General features: G+C 42.0%; 1 protein-coding gene across 1 annotated transcript in view; it reads left to right on the top strand.

Moving 5' to 3' along the window:
- The window catches only part of LOC106582625 (charged multivesicular body protein 4b), a 52,712-nt gene extending 24,961 nt beyond the window's left edge, over positions 1-27,751 (top strand). Inside the window, exons 2-5 of the mRNA XM_014165851.3 lie at positions 4,362-4,539; positions 25,434-25,548; positions 25,847-25,979; positions 26,287-27,751. Of these exons, the coding sequence (XP_014021326.1) occupies positions 4,362-4,539; positions 25,434-25,548; positions 25,847-25,979; positions 26,287-26,351 (491 nt within the window). The 3' untranslated portion in view covers positions 26,352-27,751. The remainder of the gene's footprint in view (positions 1-4,361; positions 4,540-25,433; positions 25,549-25,846; positions 25,980-26,286) is intronic.
- The last annotated feature ends 122 nt before the right edge of the window (positions 27,752-27,873 follow it).

The raw sequence follows: 27,873 nt of genomic DNA on the forward strand, positions 1-27,873 counted from the left end.
GCTATGTTGAGGCAAGTCTTCCTTTCTGGTGGAAACGGCTTCAGTATGGAACGGGTGTGTCTATGTAGCGTGCACATAAAGGAAAGTGAGGGAGAGGCATGCCACTCATGCTGCAGTGGGGGAGGTATGACAATTGGTAGAAAAAGTACCCAATTGTCATACTTGAGTAAAAGTAAAGATATCTTTAATAGAAAATGACTCAAGTAAAAGTGAAAGTTACCCAGTAAAATACTACTTGAGTAAAAGTATTTGGTTTTACATATACTTAATTATCAAAAGTACAAGTATAAATATTTTCAAATTCCTTATTAAGCAAATCAGACCGCACCATTTTGTTGTTTTTTAAATTTATGGATAGCCAGGGCACGCTCCAAAACTAAGACATAATTTACAAGCGAAGCATTTGTGTTTAGTGAGTCTGCCAGATCAGAGGTAGTAGAGATGACCAGGGATGTTCTCTTGATCTGTGTGAATTGCACCATTTTCCTGTCCTGCTAAGCATTTAAAAATGTAACTACTACTTCTGGGTGACAGGAAAAATGTATGGAGTAAAAAGTACATAATTTTCATTAGGAATGTAGTAATGTAAAAGTTGTCCAAAATATAAATAGTAAAGTACAGATTACCCCAAAAAACTACTTAAGTAGTACTTTCAACAGGGTCCCGTTGGTTGAGCATGGTGTTTGCAACGCCAGGGTTGTGGGTTCGATTCCCACGGGGGACCAGTACGGAGAAAAAATTTATGAAATGTATGCATTCGCTACTGTAAGTCGCTCTGGATAAGAGCATCTGCTAAATGACTAAAATGTACTTTAAATAATTTTTACATAAGTAATTTACACCACTGGGATGGTGTGTGTGTGTGTGTGTGTGTGTGTGTGTGTGTGTGTGTGTGTGTGTGTGTGAGAGAGGAGCAGAGTGGACAGGAGAGGGAGAGACGCAGTAGCCAACTAAGCCATGCCAATTTAATGTTTTGTATCATCCCATTTGACAATGCCTGTTCTGACTACATCTAATCCGAATAACCTAGAGAAGCTAGCTGAGCTAACTGAATTTTAATCCCATTTTTCATTGAGCTCTCACTTCACTTTCTACACATGGAACAAATTTTGACAGTAGTGCTGCTCTGATTGGCTGACAAAAACAACAAGCTACACGTGAAGGCTACCGGTCTTCTGACATCAGAGAGAGAGAAACAATCTACAGTACCAGTCAAAAGTTTGGACAGACCTATTCATTCAAGGATTTTTCTTTATTTTTACTTTTTTCTACATTGTTGAATAATAGCGAAGACATCAAAACTATGAAATAACACATGGAATCATGTAGTAACCAAAAAAGTGTTAAACTAATCAAAATATATTTTAGATTCTTCAGTGTATCCACCCTTTGCCTTGATAACCACTTTGCACACTCTTGGCATTCTCTCAACCAGCTTCATGAAGTAGTCACCTGGAATGCATTTCAATTAACCTCTCTGGGCTAGGCGGGAAGCCAGTGTAATCCCGTAGCGCGATTTTCAAATACCTTAGAAATGCTATTACTTCAATTTCTCAAACATATGACTATTTTACACCATTTTAAAGACAAGACTCTCGTTAATCTAACCACACTGTCCGATTTCAAAAAGGTTTTACAACGAAAGCAAAACATTAGATTATGTCAGCAGAGTACCCAGCCAGAAATAATCAGACACCCATTTTTCAAGCTAGCATATAATGTCACAAAAACCCAGAAGACAGCTAAATGTAGCACTAACCTTTGATGATCTTCATCAGATGACACACCTAGGACATTATGTTATACAATACATGCATGTTTTGTTCAATCAAGTTCATATTTATATCAAAAACCAGCTTTTCACATTAGCATGTGACGTTCAGAACTAGCATACCCCCCTGCAAACCTCTGGTGAATTTACGAAATTACTCACGATAAACGTTCACAAAAAACATAACAATTATTTTAAGAATTATAGATACAGAACTCCTTTGTGCAATCGAGGTGTCCGATTTTAAAATAGCTTTTCGGTGAAAGCACATTTTGCAATATTCTGAGTACATAGCCCAGCCATCACGGCTAGCTATTTAGACACCCACCAAGTTTAGCCCTGACCAAACTCCGATTTACTATTACAAAAGTTTGATTACATTTTGATATTCTTCATCATAATGCACTCCCAGGACTACTACTTCAATAACAAATGTTGGTTTGGTTCAAAATAATCCATCGTTATATCCAAATAGCGGCGTTTTGTTCATGCGTTCAAGACACTATCTGAAGTGTAAATAAGGGTCACGAGCATGGCGCAATTCGTGACAAAAAATCTCTAAATATTCCATTACCGTACTTCGAAGCATGTCAACCGCTGTTTAAAATCAATTTTTATGCCATTTTTCTCGTAAAAAAACGATAATATTCCGACCAGGAATCTGCATTTAGGTAAACAGACAAAAGAAAACAAAGCATGAGGTCGACTCGGGCACGCGCCTGAGTCTCACAGTACTGTAACCAGCCACTACCCAAACGCGCTACTTTTTTTCAACCAGAGCCTGCAAAGCCACGATTCAGCTTTTTGCCGCCTTCTGAGAGCCCATGGGAACCGTAGGAAGTGTCACCTAACAGCAGAGATCCTCTGTAATGGATAGAGATAATCAAGAAGGGCAAGAAATTGTCAGACAGGCCACTTCCTGCATGGAATCTTCTCAGGTTTTGGCCTGCCATATGAGTTCTGTTATACTCAAAGACACCATTCAAACAGTTTTAGAAACTTTAGGGTGTTTTCTATCCAAAGCCAATAATTATATGCATATTCTAGTTACTGGGCAGGAGTAGTAACCAGATTAAATCGGGTACGTTTTTTTATCCAGCCATGTCAATACTGCCCCCTAGCCCTAACAGGTTAACAGGTGTGCCTTGTTTAAAGTTCATTTGTGGAATTTCTTTCCTTAATGAGTTTGAGCCAATCAGTTGTGTTGTGACAAGGTAGGGGTGGTATACAGAAGATAGCCCTATTTGGTAAAAGACCAAGTCCATATTATGGCAAGAACAGCTCAAATAAGCAAAGAGAAACGACAGTCCGTCATTACTTTAAGAAATGTCAATCAATTTCAAGAACTTTGAGAGTTTCTCCAAGTGCAGTTGCAAAAACCATCAAGCGTTATGATGAAACTGGCTCTCATGAGAAACCAGCCTCAGAAATTTCAGCCCAAATAAATGTTTCACAGAGTTCAAGTAACAGACACATCTCAACATTAACTGTTCAGAGGAGACTGCGTGAATCAGGCCTTTATGGTCAAATTGCTGCAAAGAAACCACTACTAAAGGACACCAATAATAAGAGGAAACATGCTTGGGCCAAAGAACACGACCAATGGACATTAGACCGGTGGAAATCTGTCCTTTGGTGGTTCCCACCGTGTATGGAGGAGGAGGTGTGGGTGTGCTTTACTGGTGACAATGTGATTTATTTAGAATTCAAGGCACACTTAACCAGCATGTTTACTACAACGTTCTGCAGCGATACGCCATCCCATCTGGTTTGGGTTTAGTGGGACTCATTTGTTTTTCAACAGGACAATGACCAAAAACAGTCTGTGTAAAGGCAATTTGACCAAGAAGGAGAGTGATTGAGTGCTGTATCAGATGACCTGGCCTCCACAATCACCTGACCTCAATGCATTTGAGATGGTTTTGGATGAATTGGACCGCAGAGTGAAGAAAAAGCAGCCAACAAGTGCCCAGCATATGTGGGAACTCCTTCAAGACTGTTGGAAAAGCATTCCAGGTGACTACCTCGTGAAGCTGGTTGAGAGAATACCAAGTGTGCAAATCTGTCAAGGCAAAGGGTGGCACTTTGAAGAATCTCAAATATTAAATATATTCAGATTTTTTTTTAACACTATTTGTTTACTACATGATTCCATATGTGTTATTTCCTAGTTTTGATGTCTTCACTATTATTGTACAATGTAAAAAATAAAGAAAAACATTTGAATGAGTAGGTGTGTCCAAACTTTTGACTAGTACTGTATATAGTGTTGAGTTTAGTCAGCTATTTGAAACATGTCTGAAATGAGTTCTAGGGAGGTTCAAGGTAAGATGTGATCCAGAAATCTACAAGCTACGCAGTTAAAGCATCGTATCACGTCTAAGATACTTCAGATAATGTCTCATCTCAATTAAATACCTATTGTAAGCCTATACAAGGTCTCCCAGTGAATACAGAGTTAAACAAATCAAATGAACAGCGTTATATTTTGTATTTCCTCTTGCAGAGCTATAGGCTTATGCTGCTCTATTAGTATTCCCACCCCACATATCCTCTCACAGTTGTCTCCTTCCTCTCCTCTTGTATCCAGCTGCTCTGCAGGCATTAAAACGGAAGAAACGGTACGAGAAGCAGCTGGGCCAGATCGATGGAACGCTGTCCACCATCGAGTTCCAGAGGGAGGCGCTAGAGAACGCCAACACCAACACCGAAGTGCTGAAGAACATGGGCTTTGCTGCCAAGGCCATGAAGGCAGCCCATGAAAACATGTAAGGGCCACCACCACTTCTGTTTCACAAATGCTCCATGAAAGACACACACACACACACACACACACACACCTCCAAGAATGCAACAGAGTGCCTCTGTTGACCCAGGCCCACATTGTTCTTCTTCATATTTGTCTAGTAAAAAGCACGAGGTGATGCACCCACAAATGTTTGTAGAGGTGTTGACTAACAGAGAGTAAACTCTATGAAAAGAAAGTCACGCACTATATACAGTGCATTTGGAAAGTACTCTGACCCCTTGACCTTTTCCACATTTTGTTACGTTACAGGCCTCTTATAAAATTGATTAAATCTACACACTCATCAATCTACACACAATACCTCATAATGACAACTCAATAAAAAACGGAAATATCATATCAAACTTTATTTGTCACATGCGCCGAATACAACAAGTGTAGACCTTAGCGTGAAATGCTGACTGACAAGCCCTTAACCTGTTGGGGATAGGGGGCAGTATTTACACGGCCGGATAAAAAACGTACCCGATTTAATCTGGTTACTACTCCTGCCCAGTAACTAGAATATGCATATAAGTATTGGCTTTGGATAGAAAACACCCTAAAGTTTCTAAAACTGTTTGAATGGTGTCTGTGAGTATAACAGAACTCATATGGCAGGCAAAAACCTGAGAAGATTCCATACAGGAAGTGACCTGTCTGACAAGTTCTTCTTCATCTTGGCTCTTTTTATTGAAGACTGAGGATCTTTGCTGTAACGTGACACTTCCTACGGCTCCCATAGGCTCTCAGAACCCGGGAAAAAGCTGAATGATATCGAGGCAGCCCCAGGCTGAAACACATTATCGCCTTTGGCAAGTGGCCGATCAGAGGACAATGGGCTTAGGCGCGTGCACGAGTCGACCCCATGCTTTATTTTCTTTCGTCTTTTTACCTAAACGCAGATTCCCGGTCGGAATATTATCGCTTTTTTACGAGAAAAATTGCATAAAAATTGATTTTAAACAGCGGTTGACATGCTTCGAAGTACGGTAATGGAATATTTCGATTTTTTTTGTCACGAAATGCGTCGTGCTCGTCACCCTCCTTTACCATTCGGATAGTGTCTTGAACGCACGAACAAAACAGAGGATATTTGGATATAACTATGGATTATTTGGGACCAAACCAACATTTGTTATTGAAGTAGAAGTCCTGGGAGTGCATTCTGACGAAGAACACCAAAGGTAATAACATTTTTCTTATAGTAAATCTGACTTTGGTGAGTGCTAAACTTGCTGGGTGTCTAAATAGCTAGCCCTGTGATGCCGGGCTATCTACTCAGAATATTGCAAAATGTGCTTTCACCGAAAAGCTATTTTAAAATCGGACATATCGAGTGCATAGGGGAGTTCTGTATCTAAAATTCTTAAAATAATTGTTATGCTTTTTGTGAACGTTTATCGTGAGTAATTTAGTAAATTTTTTGTAAATTCACCGGAAGTTTGCGGGGGGTATGCTAGTTCTGAACGCTAGTTGAAGCTCTCGACCCACTACAGCCCCGTCGATGTTAACCTCTCTAGGGTATGTGGGACGAAATCGTCCCACCTACTCAACAGCCAGTGGAATCCCGTGGCGCGATATTCAAATACCTTAGAAATGCTATTACTTTAATTTCTCAAACATATGACTATTTTACACCATTTTAAAGACAAGACTCTCGTTAATCTTACCACACTGTCCGATTTCAAAAAGGCTTTACAACGAAAGCAAAACATTAGATTATGTCAGCAGAGTACCCAGCCAGAAATAATCAGACACCCATTTTTCAAGCTAGCATATAATGTCACATAAACCCAAACGACTGCTAAATGCAGCACTAACCTTTGATGATCTTCATCAGATGACACTCCTAGGACATTGTTATACAATACATGCATGTTTTGTTCAATCAAGTTCATATGTATATCAAAAACCAGCTTTTTACATTAGCATGTGACGTTCAGAACTAGCATTCCCACCGAACACTTCCGGTGAATTTACTAAATTACTCACGATAAACGTTCACAAAAAACATAACAATTATTTTAAGAATTATAGATACAGAACTCCTTTATGCAATCGCGGTGTCCGATTTTAAAATAGCTTTTCGGTGAAAGCACATTTTGCAATATTCTGAGTAGATAGCCCGGCCATCATGGCTAGCTATTTTGACACCCACCAAGTTTGGTACTCACCAAACTCCGATTTACTATAAGAAAAATTGGATTACCTTTGCTGTTCTTCGTCAGAATGCACTCCCAGGACTTCTACTTCAATAACAAATGTTGGTTTGGTTCCAAATAATCCATAGTTATATCCAAATAGCGGCGTTTTGTTGTGCGTTCAAGACACTATCCGAAGGGTAACGAAGGGTGACGTGCCCGGCGCGTTTCGTGACAAACAATTTCAAAATATTCCATTACCGTACTTCGAAGCATGTCAAACGCTGTTTAAAATCAATTTTTATGCCATTTTACTCGTAAAAAAGGGATAATATTCCGACCGGGAGTCATTGTTTTCGTTCAAAGACTGAAAATGTAAACATGGAGTCGTCTCGTCCACGCGCGCACCAGTCTCATTGTTCTCAGATCGACCACTTACCAAATGCGCTACTGTTTTTCAGCCATGGCCTGCAAAGTCATCATTCAACGTTCTGGCGCCTTCTGAGATTCTATGGGAGCGTTAGAAAATGTCACGTTACAGCAGAGATCCCCTGTTTTGGATAGAGATGATCAAGAAGGCTAAGAAATGGTCAGAGAGGGTGCTTCCTGTTTGGAATCTTCTCAGGTTTTGGCCTGCCAAATGAGTTCTGTTATACTCACAGACACCATTCAAACAGTTTTAGAAACTTTGGAGTGTTTTCTATCCAAAGCATAATAATTATATGCATATTCTAGTTTCTGGGCAGGAGTAATAATCAGATTAAATCGGGTACGTTTTTTATCCGGCCGTGAAAATACTGCCCCCTATCCATAACAAGTTAAGTAGACAGTGATAGTAATTGCAATGAGCCCAACAACTTACATAAATACAGGAGTCTTGTAAAGGAGTCTATAGTGTTTCTCCTGTTGGAACACTTTTACAACCAAGTCGACGACTGACGGATTTTAAATGAACAAAATATGTTGGTTGGGTGACTAAACTACATAACGTGTTATCGTGTGTAATGGGCCAATAGAGTCCTCAGACACACGACGCATACAGCAGCAGAACAACGTGTAGTGTTTTTACAAGAGAAGGTAACACTGAAAGCTTCAGTTTACATTATTGACAAGCTATTATCAAGTTACAGACAAACCATGACATTTTCCCCCATTCCATAGTCCCCACATCATGCATTGAGCTAAAAGTTAATTTACCTTAACTTAATTACCTTCGCTATAAAGTAGTGGGTGGTGGTCACGAAGATGACTCAAGAGATTTTAAGACAGGGTGACCATCTTCGATTAAGTTTTCCTCAGCACTCTTGTAAAACCCAAAGTATGACAACACTTCAGATTTGGATCTCTTAGAAGGCTGAAAAATCTCCCGAGCGCTGTCACTGCCTTCCTCCATGTTTTCACACAAAACAAACCCACGTTGCATGCTGCGCCTGCGTCAGACTGTTGCTAACTTTGCTTGATGCTGGACAGTATTTACCGTGAGTTTTTCAAACCGTGGTTATCAAACATGGTTTTAATGATAATTCAAATTTGAAATGGCAATGCTAATTGTCGGGAATTTTACCGTGGTTTATCGTGAAACCGGTAACTGTTTCATCCCTAGTAGTCCGTAATAGTTTTCAAGCCCTGCCACATCCAACGAGCGTCAGAGTCGGTGTAGTAGGATTAAATCTTAATCCTGTATTGACGCTTTGCTTGTTTGATGGTTCGTCTGAGCGCATAGCGGAATTTCTTATAAGCCTCCTGATTAGTGTCCCGCTCCTTGAAAGCGGCAGCTCTAGCCTTTAGTTCGATGCGGATGTTGCCTGTAATCAATGGCTTCTGGTTGGGATATGTACGTACGGTCACTGTGGGGCCGACATCGTCGATTGGTTGATTATTGATGAAGCCGATGACTGAGGTGGTATACTCCTCAATGCTATCGGATGAATCCGGGAACATATTCCAGTCTGTGCTAGCAAAACAGTCCTGTAGCATCTGCGTCATCTGACCACGTTTTCAGTGAGTCACTAGTACTTTCTGCTTTAATTTTTGCTTGTAAGCCGGAATCAAGAGGATAGAATTATGGTCAGATTTGCCAAATGGAGGGCGGGGAAGAGCTTTGTATGCATCTCTGTGTTTGGAGTAAAGGAGGTCTGGAGTTGTTTTTCCTCTGGTTGCACATGTGACATGCTGGTAGAAATGAGTTAAAAGGGATTTAAGTTCCCCTGCATTAACCTGTTGGGGCTAGGGGGCAGTATTTTCACGGCTGGATAAAAAAAACGTACCCGATTTAATCTGGTTACTAATCCTACCCAGTAACTAGAATATGCATATACTTATTATATATGGATAGAAAACACCCTAAAGTTTCTAAAACTATGAATGGTGTCTGTGAGTATAACAGAACTCATTTGGCAGGCAAAACCCTGAGACAGATTCTGACAGGAAGTGGATACCTGATGTGTTGAATTACCTTTAAGCCTATGCCATTGAAACACACAGGGGCTTATTAATGTTTTGGCACTTCCTATTGCTTCCACTCGATGTCACCAGCCTTTACAAAGTGTTTTGAGTCTTCTACTGTGAGATCTGACCGAACAAGAGCCTTGGAACGGTGATGGCCGATTAGACTCTGGCGCGCGAGGTCATGTTGTGTACCCTCGTTCCAATACGTTTTAAAAGAGAATGCATTCGTCCACCTTGAATATTATTCATGTTCTGGTTAAAAAAGGCACTAATGATTTATGCTATACAACGTTTGACATGTTTGAACGAACGTAAATATATTTTTTCCCCTCGTTCATGAAGTGAAGTCCGGCGGGCTTAGATCATGTGCTAACAACACGGAGCTTTTTGGACATAAATGATGAGCTTTTTTTGAACAAAACTACATTCGTTATGGACCTGGGATTCCTGGAAGTGACATCTGATGAAGAGAATCAAAGCTAATGGATTATTTACATAGTATTTTAGATTTTAGATCTCTCCAACATGGCCGTTAGTCTGTATCGCAAAGCGTATTTTTCTGGGCGCAGTGCTCAGATTATTGCAAAGTGTGATTTCCCAGTAAGGTTATTTTTAAATCTGGCAAGTCGATTGCGTTCAAGAGATGTAAATCTATAATTCTTTAAATGACAATATAATATTTTACCAATGTTTTCTAATATTAATTATTTAATTTGTTGTGCTGACTTGACTGCCGGTTATTGGAGGGAAACGATTTCCTGAACATCAACGCCATAGTAAAACGCTGTTTTTGGATATAAATATGAACTTGATAGAACTAAAAATGCATGTATTGTCTAACATAATGTCCTAGGAGTGTCATCTGATGGAGATTGTCAAAGGTTAGTGCATCATTTTAGCTGGTTTTATGGTTTTGGTGACGCCTGTCTTTGAATTGACAAAACATTACACACAGCTATTGTCAATGTACTCTCCTAACATAATCTAACTTTATGCTTTCGCCGTAAAACCTTTTTGAAATCGGACAACGTGGTTAGATTAAGGAGATGTTTATCTTTCAAAGGGTGTAAGATAGTTAGTTGTATGTTTTGAAAAATTTGAATTTTTACATTTATTTGGTTTCAAATTTGCCGCTCTTGAAATGCACCTGCTGTTGATAGGGTGCACCACGGGTGGCACGCTAGCGTCCCACATAGCCCCAAGAGGTTAAAGTCCTCGGCCTCCACTTCTGGATGAGCATTTTCTTGTTTTCTTATGGCCTTATAGAGTTGGTTGAGTGCAGTCTTAGTGCCGGCATCGGTTTGTGGTGGTAAATAGACGGCTACGAATAATATAGATCAAAACTCTCTTGTTAGTGTGGTCTACAGCTTATTATAAGGTACTCTACCTCAGACGAGCAATACGTCGATACTTCTTTAATATTAGACATTGCGCACCCATAGTCTTACCAGACGTAGCTTCTCTGTCCTGCCGGTGTATGGAAAATCCCGCCAGCTCTGTTATCCGTGTTGTCGTTCAGCCACGACTCGGTGAAACATAAGACATTACAGTTTTTAATGTCTTGTTGGTAGGATAATCTTGATTGTAGGTCGATTTTATTTTCCAATGATTGTACGTTGGCCAATAGAACGGATGGCAGTGGGGGTTTACTCGCTCGCTTACGTATTCTCAGAAGGCAGCCCGACCTCCGCTCCCTTTTTCTCTGTCTTTTCTTCACGCAAATGACGGGGATTTGGGCCTGTTCCCGAGAAAGCAGTATATCCTTCCCGTCGGAAGCTTCTTCCAGTTCGAGGTGAATATCACATTTACATAAGTATTCAGACCCAAACATTACATGGAATATCTGAACATCTGAAGAAACTCATAGATACAGTGCATTCAGAAAGTATTCAGACCCCTTTACTTTCCACTTTTTGTTACATTACAGCCTTATCCTAAATTTATTACATCGTTTTTCACCCTCAATCTTCACACAATACCCCATAATGACGAAGCAAAAACAGGTTTTTAGATCTTTTTGCAAATATATTAACAATTAAAAAAACAAATAATACATTAACATAAGTATTCAGACCTTTTACTCAGTACTTTGTTGAAGCACCTTTGGTAGGGATTACAGCCTCGTCTTCTTGGGTATGACACTACAAGCTTGGCACACCTGTATTTGGGGAGTTTCTCCATTCTTCTCTGCAGAACCCCTCAAGCTCTGTCGGGATGGATGGGGAGCGTCGCTGCACAGCTATTTTCAGGTCTCCAGATATGTTCGATTGGGTTCAAGTTTGGGCTCTGGCTGGGCCACTCAAGGACATTCAGAGACTTGTCCCGAAGCCACTCCTCCATTGTCTTGGCTGTGTGCTTAGGGTCGTTATCCTGTTGGAAGGGGAACCTTCGCCCCAGTCTGAGGTCCTGAGTGCTCTGGAGCAGGTTTTCATTAAGGATCTCTCTGTACTTTGCTTTGTTCATCTTTCCCTTGATCCTGACTAGTCTCACAGTCCCTGGTGCTGAAAAACATCCTCACAGCATTATGCTGCCACCAACAGTTCTTCACCGTAGGGATGGTGCCAGGTTTCCTCCAGACATGTCGCTTGGCATTCAGGCCAAAGAGTGCAATCTTGGTTTTATCAAACAAGATAATCTTGTTTCTCATGGTCTGAGAGTCTTTAGGTCCCTTTTGGCAAACTCCAAGTGGGTTGTCATGTGCCTTTTACTGAGGAGTGGCTTCCGTCTGGCCACTCTACCATAAAGGCCTGATTCGTGGAGTGCTGCAGAGATGGTTGTCCTTCTGGAAGGTTCTCCCATCTCCACAGAAGAACTCTGGAGCTCTGTCAGAGTGACCATAAACATCTCCCTGACCAAGGCTCTCCTTCCCCGATTGCTCAGTTTGGCTGGGCGGCCAGCTCTAGGAAGAGTCTTAGTGGTTCCAAACTTCTTCCATTTAACTTTTTAGGGACAGACGTTCCGCTAGCGGAACGCCTCACCAATATCCAATGGTAGAGCGTGGCGCGAAATACAAATACCTTAAAAATGCTATAACTTCAATTTCTCAAACATATGACTATTTTACACCATTTTAAAGACAAGACTCTCGTTAACCTCTCTAGGGTAGGTGGCACCAAATCGTCCCACCTACGTAACAGCCAGTGTAATCCCGTGGCGCGTTATTCAAAAACCTCAAAAATGCAAAAACTTCAATTTTTCAAACATATGACTATTTTACACCATTTTAAAGACAAGACTCTCGTTAATCTAACCACACTGTCCGATTTCAAAAAGGCTTTACAACGAAAGCAAAACATTAGATTATGTCAGCAGAGTACCCAGCCAGAAATAATCAGACACCCATTTTTCAAGCTAGCATATAATGTCACATAAACCCAAACCACAGCTAAATGCAGCACTAACCTTTGATGATCTTCATCAGATGACAACCCTAGGACATTATGTTATACAATACATGCATGTTTTGTTCAATCAAGTTCATATTTATATCAAAAACCAGCTTTTTACATTAGCATGTGACTAGCATGTGACTAGCATTCCCACCGAACACTTCCGGTGAATTTACTAAATTACTCACGATAAACGTTCACAAAAAGCATAACAATTATTTTAAGAATTATAGATACAGAACTCCTCTATGCACTCGATATGTCCGATTTTAAAATAGCTTTTCGGTGAAAGCACATTTTGCAATATTCTCAGTAGATAGCTAGCCCTGTGATGCCGGGCTATTTAGACACCCAGCAAGTTTAGCACTCACCAAAGTCAGATTTACTATAAGAAAAATGTTATTACCTTTGCTGTCTTCGTCAGAATGCACTCCCAGGACTTCTACTTCAATAACAAATGTTGGTTTGGTTCGAAATAATCCATAGTTATATCCAAACAGCGGCGTTTTGTTCGTGCGTTCAAGACACTATCCGAAAGGGTAAATAAGGGTGACGAGCATGGCGCAATTCGTGACAAAAATTTTCTAAATATTCCATTACCGTACTTCGAAGCATGTCAACCGCTGTTTAAAATTACCACAGATAACACTGCTACTCCTACTGCTCTCTCTTCGTCTGCCCACGTGTTCTCGCATACCCCTAGAGCATCGAGCCAGCGGGGTGGTGGCACTGGAATCCTCATCTCTCCCAAGTGGACATTCTCTCTTTCTCCCCTGACCCATCTGTCTATCTCCTCATTTGAATTCCATGCTGTCACAGTTACCAGCCCTTTCAAGCTTAACATCCTTATCATTTATCGCCCTCCAGGTTCCCTTGGAGAGTTCATCAATGAGCTTGACGCCTTGATAAGTTCCTTTCCTGAGGATGGCTCACCTCTCACAGTTCTGGGTGACTTTAACCTCCCCACGTCTACCTTTGACTCATTCCTCTCTGCCTCCTTCTTTCCACTCCTCTCCTCTTTTGACCTCACCCTCTCACCTTCCCCCCCTACTCACAAGGCAGGCAATACGCTTGACCTCATCTTTACTAGATGCTGTTCTTCCACTAATCTCATTGCAACTCCCCTCCAAGTCTCCGACCACTACCTTGTATCCTTTTCCCTCTCGCTCTCATCCAACACTCTGCCCCTACTCGGATGGTATTGCGCCGTCCCAACCTTCGCTCTCTCTCTCCCGCTACTCTCTCCTTTTCCATCCTATCATCTCTTCCCTCTGCTCAAACCTTCTCCAACCTATCTCCTGATTCTGCCTCCTCAACCCTCCTCTCCTCCCTTTCTGCATCCTTTGATTTTCTCTGTCCCCTATCCTCCAGGCCGGCTAGGTCCTCCTCTCCTGCTCCGTGGCTCGAGGACTCATTGCGAGCTCACAGGACAGGGCTCCGGGCAGCCGAGCGGAAATGGAGGAAAACTCGCCTCCCTGCGGACCTGGCATCCTTTCACTCCCTCCTCTCTACATTTTCCTCTTCTGTCTCTGCTGCTAAAGCCACTTTCTACCACTCTAAATTCCAAGCATCTGCCTCTAACCCTAGGAAGCTCTTTGCCACCTTCTCCTCCCTCCTGAATGTTCCTCCCCCCCTCCTCCCTCTCTGCGGATGACTTCGTCAACCATTTTGAAAAGAAGGTTGACGATATCCGATCCTCGTTTGCTAAGTCAAACGACACCGCTGGTCCTGCTCACACTGCCCTACCCTGTGCTTTGACCTCTTTCTCCCCTCTCTCTCCAGATGAAATCTCGCGTCTTGTGACGGCCGGCCGCCCAACAACCTGCCCACTTGACCCTATCCCCTCCTCTCTTCTCCAGACCATTTCCGGAGACCTTCTCCCCTTCCTCACCTCGCTCATCAACTCATCCTTGACCGCTGGCTACGTCCCTTCCGTCTTCAAGAGAGCGAGAGTTGCACCCCTTCTGAAAAAACCTACACTCGATCCCTCCGATGTCAACAACTACAGACCAGTATCCCTTCTTTCTTTTCTCTCCAAAACTCTTGAACGTGCCGTCCTTGGCCAGCTCTCCTGCTATCTCTCTCAGAATGACCTTCTTGATCCTAATCAGTCAGGTTTCAAGACTGGGCATTCAACTGAGACTGCTCTTCTCTGTGTCACGGAGGCTCTCCGCACTGCTAAAGCTAACTCTCTCTCCTCTGCTCTCATCCTTCTAGACCTATCTGCTGCCTTTGATACTGTGAACCATCAGATCCTCCTCTCCACCCTCTCCGAGTTGGGCATCTCCGGCGCGGCCCACGCTTGGATTGCGTCCTACCTGACAGGTCGCTCCTACCAGGTGGCGTGGCGAGAATCTGTCTCCGCACCATGCGCTCTCACCACTGGTGTCCCCCAGGGCTCTGTTCTAGGCCCTCTCCTATTCTCGCTATACACCAAGTCACTTGGCTCTGTCATATCCTCACATGGTCTCTCCTATCATTGCTATGCAGACGACACACAATTAATCTTCTCCTTTCCCCCTTCTGATAACCAGGCGGCGAATCGCATCTCTGCATGTCTGTCAGACATATCAGTGTGGATGACGGATCACCAGCTCAAGCTGAACCTCGGCAAGACGGAGCTGCTCTTCCTCCCGGAGAAGGACTGCCCGTTCCATGATCTCGCCATCACGGTTGACAACTCCCTTGTGTCCTCCTCCCAGAGTGCTAAGAACCTTGGCGTGATCCTGGACAACACCCTGTCGTTCTCCACTAACATCAAGGCGGTGACCCGATCCTGTAGGTTCATGCTCTACAACATTCGCAGAGTACGACCCTGCCTCACACAGGAAGCGGCGCAGGTCCTAATCCAGGCACTTGTCATCTCCCGTCTGGATTACTGCAACTCGCTGTTGGCTGGGCTCCCTGCCTGTGCCATTAAACCCCTACAACTCATCCAGAACGCCGCAGCCCGTCTGGTGTTCAACCTTCCCAAGTTCTCTCACGTCACCCCGCTCCTCCGCTCTCTCCACTGGCTTCCAGTCGAAGCTCGCATCCGCTACAAGACCATGGTGATTGCCTACGGAGCTGTGAAGGGAACGGCACCTCCATACCTTCAGGCTCTGATCAGGCCCTACACCCAAACAAGGGCACTGCGTTCATCCACCACTGGCCTGCTGGCCCCCCTACCTCTGAGGAAGCACAGTTCCCGCTCAGCCCAGTCAAAACTGTTCGCTGCTCTGGCACCCCAATGGTGGAACAAGCTCCCTCACGACCCCAGGACAGCGGAGTCAATCACCACCTTCCGGAGACACCTGAAACCCCACCTCTTTAAGGAATACCTAGGATAGGATAAAGTAATCCTTCTAACCCCCCCCCCCCCCCCCTAAAAAGATTTAGATGCACTATTGTAAAGTGGTTGTTCCACTGGATATCATAAGGTGAATGCACCATTTTGTAAGTCGCTCTGGATAAGAGCGTCTGCTAAATGACTTAAATGTAAATGTAAAATCAATTTTTATGCCATTTTTCTCATAAAAAAGCGATAATATTCCGACCGGGAATCTGCGTTTAGGTAAACAGACGAAAGAAAATAAAGCATTCGGTCGACTCGGGCACGCGCCTAAGCCCATAGTACTCTGATCGGCCACTTGCCAAAAGCGATAATGTGTTTCAGCCAGAGGCTGCCTCGATATCGCTCTGCTTTTTCCCGGGCTCTGAGAGCCTATGGGAGCCGTAGGAAGTGTCACGTTAGAGCAAAGATCCTCAGTCTTCAATAAAAAGAGCCAAGATGAAACACAACTTCTCAGACAGGCCACTTCCTGCATGGAATCTTCTCAGGTTTTGGCCTGCCATTTGAGTTCTGTTATACTCACAGACACCATTCAAACAGTTTTAGAAACTTTAGGGTGTTTTCTATCCAAAGCCAAATTATATGCATATTCTAGTTACTGGGCAGGAGTAGTAACCATATTAAATCGGGTACGTTTTTTATCCGGCCGTGTCAATACTGCCCCCTAGCCCTAACAGGTTAATCTAACCACATTGTCCGATTTCAAAAAGGCTTTATAGCGAAAGCAAAACATTAGATTATGTCAGGAGAGTAGGTTCATGCTCTACAACATTCGCAGAGTACGACCCTGCCTCACACAGGAAGCGGCGCAGGTCCTAATCCAGGCACTTGTCATCTCCCGTCTGGATTATTGCAACTCGCTGTTGGCTGGGCTCCCTGCCTGTGCCATTAAACCCCTACAACTCATCCAGAACGCCGCAGCCCGTCTGGTGTTCAACCTTCCCAAGTTCTCTCACGTCACCCCGCTCCTCCGCTCTCTCCACTGGCTTCCAGTCGAAGCTCGCATCCGCTACAAGACCATGGTGCTTGCCTACGGAGCTGTGAGGGGAACGGCACCTCCGTACCTTCAGGCTCTGATCAGGCCCTACACCCAAACAAGGGCACTCCGTTCATCCACCTCTGGCCTGCTCGCCTCCCTACCTCTGAGGAAGCACAGTTCCCGCTCAGCCCAGTCAAAACTGTTCGCTGCTCTGGCACCCCAATGGTGGAACAAGCTCCCTCACGACGCCAGGACAGCGGAGTCAATCACCACCTTCCGGAGACACCTGAAACCCCACCTCTTCAAGGAATACCTGGGATAGGATAAAGTAATCCTTCTAACCCCCCCTTAAAAGATTTAGATGCACTATTGTAAAGTGGTTGTTCCACTGGATATTATAAGGTGAATGCACCAATTTGTAAGTCGCTCTGGATAAGAGCGTCTCCTAAATGACTTAAATGTAAATGTACCCAGCCAGAAATAATCACACAGCCATTTTCAAAGCAAGCATATATGTCACAAAAACCAAAACCACAGCTAAATGCAGCACTAACACTCCTAGGACATTATGTTATACAATACATGCATGTTTTGTTCAATCAAGTTCATATTTATATAAAAAAACAGCTTTTTACATTAGCATGTGATGTTCAGAACTACCATACCCACCGCAAACTACCGGTGAATTTACTACATTACTCACGATAAACGTTCACAAAATACGTAACAATTATTTTAAGAATTATAGATACAGAACTCCTTTATGCAATCGCTGTGTCAGATTTTAAAATAGCTTTTCGGCGAAAGCACATTTTGCAATATTCTGAGTAGATAACTCGGCCATCACAGGCTAGCTAATTTGACACCCACCAAGTTTGGTGCTCACTAAACTCAGATTTACTATTAGAAAAATTGGATTACCTTTTCTGTTCTTCGTCAGAATGCACTCCCAGGACTTCTACTTCAACAACAAATGCTGTTTTGTTTCCAAATAATCCATAGTTATATTGAAATGGCTCCGTTTTGTTCGTGCATTCAGGTCACAATCCGAAGGGTGATGCGCGAGCGTATTTCGTGACAAATTTCAAAATATTCCATTACCGTACTTCGAAGCATGTCAAACGCTGTTTAAAATCAATTTTTATGCTATTTTTCTCGTAAAATAGCGACAATATTCCAACCGGGCGACGTTGTATTCATTCAAAGGCTGAAAGAAAAAAATGGAGAATCCTCATGAACGCGCATCTCCAGTGTCACTGTTCCCAGGCTGACCAGTAACAAAATCTCCTGCTGTTCTTCGCCCAGAGACTGCAGACACCTCATTCCACTTTCTGGCGCCTTCTGAGAGCCATTGGAAGCCTTAGAAAATGTCACGTTACAGCACAGATGCTGTATTTTCGATAGAGATGCAACAGAAGGAAAACAAATTGTCAGACAGGGCACTTCCTGTATGGAATCTTCTCGGGTTTTGGCCTGCCATATGAGTTCTGTTTTACTCAGACACCATTCAAACAGTTTTAGAAACTTTAGAGTGTTTTCTATCCAAATATACTAATTATATGCATATTCTAGTTTCTGGGCAGGAGTAGTAACCAGATTAAATTGGGTACGTTTTTTTATCCAGCCCGTGAAAATACTGCCACCTATCCCAAACAGGTTTTAAGAATTATGGAGAACTCTGTTCTTCGGGACCGTCAATGCTGCAGAAATGTTTTGGTACCCTTCCCCAGATCAGTGTCTCGACACAATCCTGTCTCTGAGCTCTACGGCCAATTCCTTTAACATCATGGCTTGGTTTTTGGTCTGACATGCACTGTGAACTGTGGGACCTTATATAGACAGGTGTCATGACCCGCCTCACATTTCCTGGTCTAATCTTGGCAATGCTTTTTATGCACCCTCGTCAAAAGGGGATTGTTTCGTCAGTCTGACATGCTCTCTGAGATGGATTCTCTTATCTCTCCTAAAATCACATTCCTATCTTAACAAAAATACTTTAACCTCTCTAGGGTATGTGGGACGAAATCGTCCCACCTACTCAACAGCCAGTGGAATCCCGTGGCGCGATATTCAAATACCTTAGAAATGCTATTACTTCAATTTCTCAAACATATTACTATTTTACACCATTTTAAAGACAAGACTCTCGTTAATCTAACCACACTGTCCGATTTCAAAAAGGCTTTACAACGAAAGCAAAACATTAGATAATGTCAGCAGAGTACCCAGCCAGAAATAATCAGATACCCATTTTTCAAGCTAGCATATAATGTCACATAAACCCAAACCACAGCTAAATGCAGCACTAACCTTGATGATCTTCGTCAGAATGCACTCCCAGGACTTCTACTTCAATAACAAATGTTGGTTTGGTTCAAAATAATCCATAGTTATGTTCAAATATCCTCTGTTTTGTTCGTGCGTTCAAGACACTATCCGAAGGGTGACGAAGGGTGACGCGCCCGACGCGTTTCGTGACAAAAAATATCGAAATATTCCATTACCGTACTTCGAAGCATGTCAACCGCTGTTTAAAATCAATTTTTATGCAATTTTTCTCGTAAAAAAGCGATAATATTCCGACCGGGAAACCCTGTATTCGGTTAAAAACAAAAAAAGAAAAACATGGTGTCGGCTCGTGCACGCGCCCCCAGTCTCATTGTTCTCTGATCGACCACTATCCAAATGCGCTACTGTTTTTCAGCCATGGCCTGCAAAGTCATCATTCAACGTTTTGCCGCCTTCTGAGAGCCTATGGGAGCCGTAGGAAGTGTCACGTTATAGCAGAGATCCTCACTTTTCAATAAAGAGAGTGTAGAAGGCCAAGAAATGGTCAGAGAGGGCACTTCCTGTTTGGAATCTTCTCAGGTTTTTGCCTGCCATATGAGTTCTGTTATACTCACAGACACCATTCAAACAGTTTTAGAAACTTTAGGGTGTTTTCTATCCAAAGCCAATACTTATATGCATATTCTAGTTACTGGGCAGGAGTAGTAACCAGATTAAATCGGGTACGTTTTTTATCTGGCCGTGTAAATACTGCCCCCTATCCCCAACAGGTTAAGGGCTTGTCAGTCAGCATTTCACGCTAAGGTCTACACTTGTTGTATTCGGCGCATACGTTTTTTATCCGGCCGTGCAAATACTGCCCCCTACCCTAGAGGTTAATCATTTTTCATAATAAATGCACAACGTATTGGATGGAAACGTGACAGATAAAGGGGATATACATTCCAAGTTACAGTATTTTGTCCCTACAATTTTTTATGACATCACAAAATGAAAACCCATATGAGTTTTCTATAGTTCCCCATGGACCATTCCCCACATTGTTAGAAATATTGTTCCATTATCCACGTTTGACCGTGTTAGAGTTGAAAAGGGAAAACTGTCTGTGAAACATAGTCATTCCTTTTGTTGATACTTAAGGGGGAGAAAGTGCCTTCTACTTAAATTTACGACCGGGTGTGGAGGTGTCAAAACCCCCACACCAGTTCCCTCCTCCCCTCTGAGGGTGAGAGAAGGTCTGGTTATTGTCAGCCATTGCCAAGCTGATCTGATCCATTGTCCAATCAATTGAATTTTCCACAGCTGGACTCCAATCAAGTTGTAGAAACATCTCAAGGATGGTCAATGGAAACAGGATGCACCTGTTAAGTTAAAGCTACATTTCGAGTATCATAGCAAAGGGTCTGATTACTTATGGAAATAAGGTATTTCAGTTTTTAATTTTTAATAAATGTGCAAAAAAAAAAATGTTTTCACTTTGTTGTTATGGGGTATTGTGTTTTAGATTGATGGGGGGGGAAATTATTTAATACATTTTAGAGGAAGGCTGTAAATGAACAAAATGTGGAAAAAGTCACTGGGTCTCAACTGGTCTGAATGCTTTCCAAATGCACTGCATCAGGGATTCTTGAATGTCAGGACAATTCACATTTAGGGGGATTGTATGAGGGGAAAGCTTAGCTTTTGGAATTTTCTAAATATTTTCAATATTATTCATTTCCATGTTTTTATTTTTTATTTATTTCACCTTTATTTAACCAGGTAGGCAAGTTGAGAACAAGTTCTCATTTACAATTGCGACCTGGCCAAGATAAAGCAAAGCAGTTCGACAACATACAAAAACACAGAGTTACACATGGAGTAAAAACAACATACAATCAATGATACAATAGAAAAAAAATAAGACTATATACAATGTGAGCAAATGATGTGAGATAAGGGAGGTAAAGGCAAAAAAGGCCATGGTGGCAGAGTAAATAAAGTATAGCAAGTAAAACACTGGAATGGTAGATTTGTTATTTGAAGAAAGTTCAAAGTTAAAATATAAATAATATGGTGCAAAGGAGCAAAATAAATAAATAAAGTAGGGGAAGAGGTAGTAGTTTGGGCAAAATTATAGATGGGCTATGTACAGGTGCAGTGATCTGGGAGCTGCTCTGATAGCTGGTGCTTAAAGCTAGTGAGGGAGATAAGTGTTTCCAGTTTCAGAGATGTTTGTAGTTCGTTCCAGTCATTGGCAGCAGAGAACTGGAAGGAGAGACGACCAAAGGAGGAGTTCGCTTTAGGGGTGACCAGAGAGATATACCTGCTGGAGCGCGTGCTACAGGTGGGTGCTGCTATGGTGACCAGTGAGCGGAGATAAGGGGGGACTTTACCTAGCAGGGTCTTGTAGATGACCTGGAGCCAATGTATTTGGCGACGATTATGAAGCGAAGGCCAGCCAACGAGAGCGTACAGGTCGCAGTGGTGGGTAGTATATGGGGCTTTGGTGACAAAACGGATGGCACTGTGATAGAGTGCATCCAGCTTGTTGAGTAGGGTATTGGAGGCTATTTTGTAAATGACATCGCCGAAGTCGAGGATTGGTAGGATGGTCAGTTTTACGAGGGTAAGTTTGGCAGCATGAGTGAAGGATGCTTTGTTTTGCGAAATAGGAAGCCAATTCTAGATTTAACTTTGGATTGGAGATGATTGATGTGAGTCTGGAAGGAGAGTTTACAGTCTAACCAGACACCTAGGTATTTGTAGTTGTCCACAAATTCTAAGTCAGAACCGTCCAGAGAAGTGATGCTGGACAGGCGGGCAGGTGCAGGCAGCGATCGGTTGAAGAGCATGCATTTAGTTTTACTTGTATTTAGGAGCAGTTGGAGACCACGGAAGGAGAGTTGTATGGCATTGAAGCTCGTCTGGAGGGTTGTTAACAGTGTCCAAAGAAGGGCCAGAAGTATACAGAATGGTGTCGTCTGCGTAGAGGTGGATCAGAGATTCACCAGCAGCAAGAGCGACATCATTGATGTATATAGAGAAAAGAGTTGGCCCAAGAATTGAACCCTGTGGTACCCCCATAGAGACTGCTAGAGGTCCGGACAGCAGGCCCTCCGATTTGACACACTGAACTCTATCAGAGAAGTAGTTGGTGAACCAGGCGACGCAATCGTTTGAGAAACCAAGGCTACTGAGTCTGCCGATGAGGATGTGGTGATTAACAGAGTCAAAAGCTTTGGCCAGGTCAATGAATTCGGCAGCACAGTATTGTTTCTTATCGATGGCGGTTACGATGTCGTTTAGGACCTTGAGCGTGGCTGAGGTGCACCCATGACCAGCTCTGAAACCAGATTGCATAGCGGAGAGGGTGCGGTGGGATTCGAAATGGTCGGTAATCTGTTTGTTGACTTGGCTTTCAAAGACCTTAGAAAGGCAGGGTAGGATGGATATAGGTCTGTAGCAATTTGGGTCAAGAGTGTCACCTCCTTTGAAGAGGGGGATGACAGCAGCTGCTTTGTAATCTATGGGAATCTCAGACGACACGAAAGAGAGGTTGAACAGGCTAGTAATAGGGGTTTCAATAATTTCGGCAGATAATTTTAGAAAGAAAGGGTCCAGATTGTCAGGCCCAGCTGATTTGTAGGGGTCCAGATTTTGCAGCTCTTTCAGAACATCAGCTGAATGGATTTGGGAGAAGGAGAAATGGGGGAGGCTTGGGCGAGTAGCTGTGGGGGGTGCAGTGCTGTTGAATGCAGATGGGGTAGTTAGGTGGAAAGCATGGCCAGCCGTAGAAAAATGCTTATTGAAATTCTCAAATATAGTGGGCTTATCGGTGTTGACAGAGTTTCCTATCCTCAGTGCAGTGGGCAGCTGGGAGGAGGTGTTCTTATTCTCCATGGACTTTACAATGTCCCAGAACTTTTTAGAGTTTGAGTTGCAGGAAGCAAATTTCTGTTTGAAAAAGCTAGCCTTGGCGTTTCTAACTGCCTGTGTGCATTGGTTTCTAACTTCCCTGAAAAGTTGCATATCGCGGGGGCAGTTCGATGCTAATGCAGAACGCCACAGGATATTTTTGTGTTGGTTAAGGGCAGTCAGGTCTGGGGAGAACCAAGGGCTATATCTGTTCCTGGTTAAAAATTTCTTGAAAGGGGCATGCTTATTTAAGATGGTGAGGAAGGCATTTAAAAAAATAACCAGGCATCCTCTACTGACGGGATGAGGTCAATATCCTTCCAGGATACCAGGGCCAGGTCAATTAGAAAGGCTTGCTCGTTGAAATGTTTCAGGGAGCGTTTGACAGTGATGAGTGGAGGTCGTTTGACCGCTGACCCATTACGGGTGCAGGCAATGAGGCAGTGATCGCTGAGATCTTGGTTGAAAACAGCAGAGGTGTATTTAGAGGGCACGTTGGTTAGGATGATATCTATGAGGGTGCCAGTGTTTGTGGCTTTGGGGTTGTACCTGGTGGGTTCATTAATCATTTGTGTGAGATTGAGGGCATCAAGCTTGGATTGTAGGATGGCTGGGGTGTTAAGCATGTCCCAGTTTAGGTCACCTAGTAGCACGAGCTCTGAAGATAGATGGGGGGCAATCAGTTCACATATGGTGTCCAGAGCACAGCTGGGGGCAGAGGGTGGTCTATAGCAGGCGGCAACGGTGAGAGACTTTTTAGAGAGGTGGATTTTTAAAAGTAGAAGTTCAAATTGTTTGGGTACAGACCTGGATAGCAGGACAGAACTCTGCAGGCTATCTCTGCAGTAGATTGCAACACCGCCCCCTTTGGTCGTTCTATCTTGTCTGAAAACGTTGTAGTTAGGGATGAAGATTTCAGATGTCAGCTGTATGCCTGGAATTGCCCTTGTCTGGAGCAAAGGATTCCAATTTCAACCCCCCCCCCACACACACATTTTTATTTATTTTTATAAATAAATAATGAATATTAACCAAAATAAATCTTATGTAGTTTCTTGCAATATTCCTCTCTGACTTAAAATAATATTCCTCTGAAAATGTCCAGAGATTTGGTCAATTCTAAATCCTAAATTAATCAGAAATGAACAGGGTCAGTTACACCATAAGAACCCCTTTTTCATGTCCTCATTACATGTAGTGCAACAACACCAAACAATATTGAAATCACTATGGTTCTCTAATTTTTTTGGGCACTTAGAAAATGTGAAAAATGTAGCCTGTGCTTAGCTGTATTCTGTTTTTTACCCTAAAAATCTCCATAGTCCTTGCTGATGACAAGCATAACATTTGGAGAGTGGTACTCAGTGATGTGTTGTTTTGGATTTGCCTCAGACATATCGCTTTGCATTCAGGACAATAGGTGAATTTCTTTCCCACATTCTTTGCCGCAGTATTACTTAAGTGCCTTGTTGCAAACAGGATGCATGTTTTGGAATATTTGTGTTCTGTACAGGCTTCCTACTTTTCACTCTGTTATTTAGGTTAGTATTGTGGAGTAACTACAATGTTGTTGTTTTCTCATATCACAACACTTACACACTGTTTTAAAATCACCATTGATCTCATGGTCAAGTCCCTGAGCATGTTCCTTCCTCTCCTGCAACTGAGTTAGGAAGGACACCTGTATATTTGTAGTGACTGGGTGTATTGATACACCATCCAAAGCCTAATTAGTAACTTCACCATGCTCAAAGGGATATTCAATGTCTGCTTTTTGAATTTTTACCAATCGATGCCCTTCAATTCAATAATTGATTGAGGGTTTACAGATAATTGTATGTGTGGGGTAGTCATTCAAAAAAACCTATTATTGAGTCCATGCAACTTATGTGGTTTGTTAAGCACATTTTTACTCCTGAACTTATTTAGACATTTCAGCTTTTCATTTATATTAATTTTGAAAAATTTCAAACAAAATTTCACTGACATTATGGGGTGTTGTGTGTAGATCTGTGACAAACAATGTCAATTTAATCATTTTCAAATTCAGGCTGTAACACAAAATGTTGTAAAAATAAAGCGGTGTGAATACTTTCTGGATGCACTGTAGAGCATGCAACTTTCTTTTAATACTTCACATTTGTGACAGGCACTTTGCATTATAAATAATGTAATAAAACACCAATTTCTGCTGTGAGGTTGATTTTCATTTACCATATCTCTATCCTAAATCTTGTAAATGTTTGGGAATTTCATCATTGCAGCTCATGGTGTAGTAATGTCCATAAATGGCTGGTGCTAGAAAATCTTTCAGAATGCCACTATTTTTCTTTCCTGAATTTGCTATGAATGATGTCCATTGCAAATGAAATGGTATTTTGTTATTTTTGCCCACAGGGACATAGACAAAGTGGACGACTTAATGCAGGACATCACAGAGCAGCAGGAGCTGGCACAAGAAATCTCTGACGCTATTTCTAAACCCGTAGGGTTCGGAGAGGAATTTGATGAAGTAAGCTAAAGCTAAGAAGCTGAGTGCGCATGTCTCAATTTTCCCGTACCGAAGGGTTAGTGCAATTCGGTATCATTGGTACGTCCCTCCCCTGAACCCTAACTTCAACCCTTAACCTTAACCATTTTAAATGTCAACTTCAATGGGGTAGGGACGTCCCAAAGATCACGGATAGCAAGAACTCATACCGAATCAGACTGCAGTCATCTACTATCGTTGTTGTTATTAAATGTATCCTTATCTTCTTTGGATATATAGACTTGTCTAGCCCATAATGACGTTTTATTTGTTTGTTTAGGATGATCTCTTGGCAGAATTGGAAGAACTGGAACAAGAGGAACTAGACAAAAACCTGCTAGAAATCGCAAGCACAGAGAATGTACCGCTGCCAAATGTACCCTCAAATGTACCCTCTGCTGCAAGACCAGCAGGTAATGGATATGTTGGCTTAGCCACTCAAGCTTAGCCTCCTTTAAAGCTAGCTAATATCTCTTAAGATCACTGCCAGGAATTTAATGTACCATTGCAATGCCGTTGTTTATAAAATACTGTCTGGAGATGGGGAGGGAGGGAGAGAGAAAATGTACACAATAATAATTTGGTGCGATACCCAACATGAAACACTTTAAAATCAATGTAATTGTCAGACATTGTAGCATATGCTACTTCAGTCTTAATTTATAGGCAGATTGAAAAATCTTACTTACTTTATTAAATGAATGTGGTTAATTCTTACAGTACAGAAGAAGCAAGAGGAAGACGAGGAAGACATGAAGGATTTGGAAGCATGGGCCGCCAACTAGTCACTGCTGTTACTCCATAGCTGCTATAGGTGGAAAAGAAAGCCTATGGTTTAGTGTGATGTGTTTTCGTATTTGGGGAAGGAATAGAATAAACAGACTTAAAAAAAAAAAGACTAAACATCAACTTGACAACCTTTCGCTTAATGCCAAGCTCAATCTCCTATAGATGGGCAATGGCATGTTGTACCTTTCACCACCAAAAGCCCCAAATCTCTGGAGCAACCAAACAGAAAAGGCTAATTAAAAATGTGTGTTTTTCTGTGCGTCCCTCACCTCGTTCTCTTCTGTAAAGCGTTGGTGCATTTCCTCCTCTTAGCCCACAGAATATATTTTGAAGAGAAAGTATAAAAATGACTCCTCAAAACCTCCATGTAGAATTTCTAATACCTCATACTGTTAATGTGTAGTGCAACAAGATATTACAATATCCTGTATTCATTTTTGTTGTTTATGCACAATATCAGTGTCATGTGTTCAAATGGCAATCAGCTGTTCTTGAATCTGTTTGTAAAAATATACATTTAAAATATACCTATTTTACATTATATTTATTAATATCAATTTCCAGCGTGAAGAATTTGATTCCCATTTGCAGGGCTGTTGGGTTTAAATGAGCTTTTGACTGGATTTATTTAACTATATTCTTCCAGATACTCTGGCTTTCAAACAGGCAGATATCTATGAGGAAAACTCCACATGGTGTCCTTGAAATTCTTCTCTGGGTAATGGTTCACACGTTTATGTATCTTTGAAGTGAATGAATCTAACCGAACCTACAACTAGTTACATTTTGCAAACACAATGACATTTCTCTTGAAATATGTTTGTACTATATCTGTTCTGGTTTGTGCAACTGAAGTGACTGTGTGAGTGACAGTATGCGTACCTCTATGAGTGTGTTTGTTCACTTTCATCTTTAAGAGACATTAACACTAGATGAGGTTTAAAAAAATATATATATTAGGGTTTGGGCTTTTCAGAGTTATGTAATTTTTTTGTTTTATGATATGCTGTTGTGTGTAGGAAGAGATAATTGATTGTATTTCAACTCCAGGCAGTCAAATAAACCTAACATCATGGCTTTTCTGAGTTTGTGAACTTACCCCACTATTTTATAGTTCACCGTGGTGCTTCAGATGTTTTCAAATGTTACATTTTTCTCCCAAATCAATTTTTTCTGTCTAAATGTAACTAATGTTTTATGACCGCATTTTGTTATGTCTGACATGCTCTGTGTGTTTGTATAAGGGGCTGTTTTTTGCAGTCTGGTTCCTGTTTTTGTTTGGTCTGTCTTCCTACCCTGCCTATCACAACTTGCCCTTGTTCTAATGGTATGCCTAAATGAAACCTTTTGACAAATTATGTGCTTTTTTGTTAATTAAAAAAAAAAATACTAAGAATATCTGTGCATTCCTTTATCAAGTACTGTTGGTCAGAGTTATGGCAAGAGCTTGTGATGAGATCTATACTATTGAGAGGGCCAAGGTTCATGTAATAGTAAGTGTTAGGTCAAGGGTTATGG

Source organism: Salmo salar, chromosome 22 (genome assembly GCF_965601325.2).
Source record: "Salmo salar chromosome 22, fSalSal1, whole genome shotgun sequence".
NCBI lineage: Eukaryota > Metazoa > Chordata > Actinopteri > Salmoniformes > Salmonidae > Salmo > Salmo salar.